This window comes from Cyprinodon variegatus, unplaced genomic scaffold, assembly GCF_000732505.1.
Source record: "Cyprinodon variegatus isolate N-32 unplaced genomic scaffold, C_variegatus-1.0 Scaffold392, whole genome shotgun sequence".
In the NCBI taxonomy this organism is placed as follows: domain Eukaryota; kingdom Metazoa; phylum Chordata; class Actinopteri; order Cyprinodontiformes; family Cyprinodontidae; genus Cyprinodon; species Cyprinodon variegatus.
The window spans coordinates 551,961-555,592 of record NW_015150845.1 but is presented as its reverse complement, the minus strand read 5'-3'; the positions used below and the strand labels follow the sequence as shown (position 1 = coordinate 555,592).

Below are 3,632 nucleotides of genomic sequence, written 5' to 3'. Positions count from 1 at the left end.
TATGCGGAGCAAATCCATCTGGTGGAGTCAGGTTAGTTCAGTTTGGGTTATTTAAACCATGTGATGACAGAAATTTTTCAAATTAAGGAATGAGTATACTTTGTAAAAACAGGAAAAATGATAAAAGAGTAGCTTTCTTTCACAGGGAATAAATGGTCATTACGTTTTTTTAAATAAAAAAACTGTTATTAAATCAGATTTTTTTCTGGTGACCATGACAATTATTTTGCTTAAACAAACCTTTAAATGTCTGCAAGTATATTTTTTTTATTCCCCTGTTCTATAAGATATTTTGACGTCTTTCTTTTGACATATATGTGCTGAACAAGATGGCACCACAAGCTGATGATGAATAACATCCATAACCTGTTCCTTTTGTGGTTATGTTAACGACCAATTAAAATAAATTAAAATGTGTCATTTATATCAGTTATGATTTATGACACACTGCTTAGTATCTCTTTATTTGATAATTGCCCTTCTATGTGTTTTATTTAATGAAGCCACCCTGTGATTAGGGCAGTCATTTCTAGTCTTCAGTGCTCAGATACTTTAATCTTTGGATCCGTTTTGACTTTCGCTACTATTATCCAAGCTCACTTCACTCTGTACTCATCATATATGTGTATTAGCTTCATCCACTACTACTTCTTCTGTCCGTTTCACAATTTACCTCCTTCAAGGTCTTGTAAGGACTAAAACTCTGTTTTTTTAACTTGTCTGTAGCCAGCAGCTTTGTGTTAGTGTTTATACTTTAGGGCTTTGGCACTTTACCACTAAATGATTGTTGTTGGCTGCAGATATTTCCTGAGCAGGGAGGGTGGACTGGGGCAGTGTGTCAGGGGTGGTGAGAGGATGAGCTCTCCGGCAAGGAGACAAAGGAGAAAAACCTTCTCATCTTTCTGTCGCTCTGTGGCTCATCCATGGCTAACTGGGCTCTGAGCCTAATCTCCTTCAAAATAACAAGAAAACATGAATTTGAGCACTCAGTGTCCAGCGAGTGTTTTATTCTTAAACTTTTCTGATGACCTACTGAAGGATATGTATATATATATAAGTAAGAATAACTTAAGTTGCCTTTTCTAAATGTAAAAAGTAAATATGATTTATACTATGCTGGTCTTTTAGAAAAAGAGAAGCAGTATTTAGTCTTTTTTTTAGCTTAGCATTGAAGACAAATTTGATCTACAAGAGGGGGTTTTTAAGTGAGAAGGAGGAAGGCTTTTCGCCTGTAAACAAGCAATTATACACACTCAGCATGCATAGTAGGACTGCGCTGTCTGTCAATAGCTACTTAGGACTGTCACAGAAAGTGGATGTAAGAAGTCTTGGCAATATAGTATAAGTCTCTGACAGAAAAGAAGAGAAAAAGGAGTGGGGGAAAAAGCTGAGTTTAGCATAAGCTGAAATTAAGCCGGCAATATAGGGCATCCAAGTATCTCTTACTCTGGCTACATCATTAAGCAGCAAGAAATCCAGGAAGGGCTGTTAAGGCACAGTCCTGCACAACCAGCAGATCGACTGCTCTGTGACATCCACATCCTGACAGAAAACTCGTAGACATAATAAAAAATTGACAGGAGGTGAAAACATGCAACATCTTGCATGCATTTGTTGGTGCACATGTTTGTGTTACCGTACTGATATAATTGATGAATATATTACTCCTATGAGTGGATTATAAACATTCATTATGCATGTGTCATGTCACTGACAGGGAAAGAGGAATATCACTGAGTTGTCCTTGTTACTTACCTCCTTGCTCACAGAGCTGCTGGGCCAGTGCATCCTTAAAAATGATCTGTCCTCGATGTGTTGCTGTGGCTCTGGGAGACAGACGAGAGAAGGAGATGGAGATCATTAAAATAAACACCACCACCGGGAAAGTTAACTGGTTGTCCTTATTATACAGTCTGTAGATCGATCCGGCACAGATGGCATCATTTTCCAAAATGCATTTCAGTGTTTTATATGAAAGAAGGCTTCTTAGAAAACCATTATGATCTGACTTTGACATGAAAACAAGGAAGCTCTTCACAAAGAATATCTGGGGTTAAATCTAAAATAGAAAGCATTGGGGTGTTTTAATTTTGTGCTGTTCTGTCTTTTTTAGTGGATGCAATTGGGACACATCTATAGATGCAACGCATAACCATGTATTGTATGGCTTCACATAATAACACAGTGTTTTGAAGATTTAATGTAAAGAGCATCCAAATGGAGACAAAAAATATTGTTAACTTTCACTATATCTATTCCAAATCACAACCCCAACTCACTATTTTAAGTCAGCTCTGTTTCTGCAGGGTTTTATATGGCGAGTACAGTAGTTTCTGCCCTTTTTGTTCATTTGGAAAAAGTAACCACAGTCTAAGACGGAGGTCTTCAACAGGGGGTCCGTGACCCCTAGGGGGTCCGCAGAGGTTCTGCATGGGGGTCGCGAAAGTTTTGATTAATTAGACTTTTTTTTATATTTCCACCTGCAATTTTTTCCACTAATTGAAATGTCTTTAAATACACATTAACATAAATTCAACACACTGTAGTAAACAGATAAATGGAGGCAGAAGATGTCTTTCAGTCATCAATGCTCACATTCAGCGACACACAGGAGCTCTTTCAAGCTGGACACCGTTTCATTCACAACACCTCTACCATCAACCAGGAATCTGAATCAGAAATACTTTAATTATCCCAGGAAGGAATTACTTTCGTTACATTACTCTATATGTAATAGAGTGACTATAGGAGCAGTTTGATATAACAAATTTTTCATACAATTTATATAATTAGGGGGTCCCCGCTCCATTTCACCATCAGTTTGGGGGTCCTTGGCCTGGAAAACGTTGAAGACCCCTGGTCTAAAATTTAAATTAATCACAAGTCAAAATCTGCACCATCCAAATCCCTTAAATAGAACATCACAATTTAGATTGGAAGAATGATTAAAAAAAAACAAAAAAGAAAACAAGATATTGTCAACAATGGGTGGTTAGGTTGCTTAAGGACCCAGATGCAGAGCCGAGCAAAGATAGTTCTGACAGGTTTAATTGAAGAACAAGGAAACAGAGGTAAAAATTAGTGATGTTATGAGATGAGCCGAGGCTTCGAGGCGTGTGTCGAGTAATGGAGGGGGCGTTTCCCCGAAGCGCGTAACTGCTTCGGTAAGTGGTTCGGGAAGCGCAAGAATTTTGACAGGCATCTAAGTGTTCAGTCAAGATGTGGGAGTTTGGAGAGCTGCTGTCAGCTGAATAAAGTTTGGATAGATTCTAAGAATAAATTGGTTGTTTTTCCAACCAATGTAGTTGCTTAAAGCTAATTTGGTTTGAATAAACAATGTAATGATCAAAATTTGAGCAAACCACCGAACAAAGTTAGTGTAACACGTCAGTGTTAAGAAGTATTTTCTCCTAGTTCAGACTATCTACATGAGTGGCGTTGTCTGTAAGAGACAGGCTCTCACTCTAGAGGCTGACGGTTCAAGACCTGTCTTTCTCTTTTGAAAGTTGCGATTAAACTTAATTATTTTGGCTGATGAAACTAATTTGCATTGTTTTGCCCGAGTAAAAATATAGATTGGGTAAATTAGGTCGGTTTAGTCAAAAGATTGGTTGAACACAACTTCCAACCTG

General features: G+C 37.9%; 1 protein-coding gene across 1 annotated transcript in view; it reads right to left on the bottom strand.

The window, feature by feature from the left end:
* Positions 1 to 3,632, bottom strand: part of reln (reelin) — a 245,497-nt gene that overhangs the window by 113,600 nt on the left and 128,265 nt on the right. Inside the window, 1 exon segment of the mRNA XM_015387357.1 lies at positions 1,756 to 1,826. Coding sequence (XP_015242843.1) covers positions 1,756 to 1,826 — 71 coding nt within the window.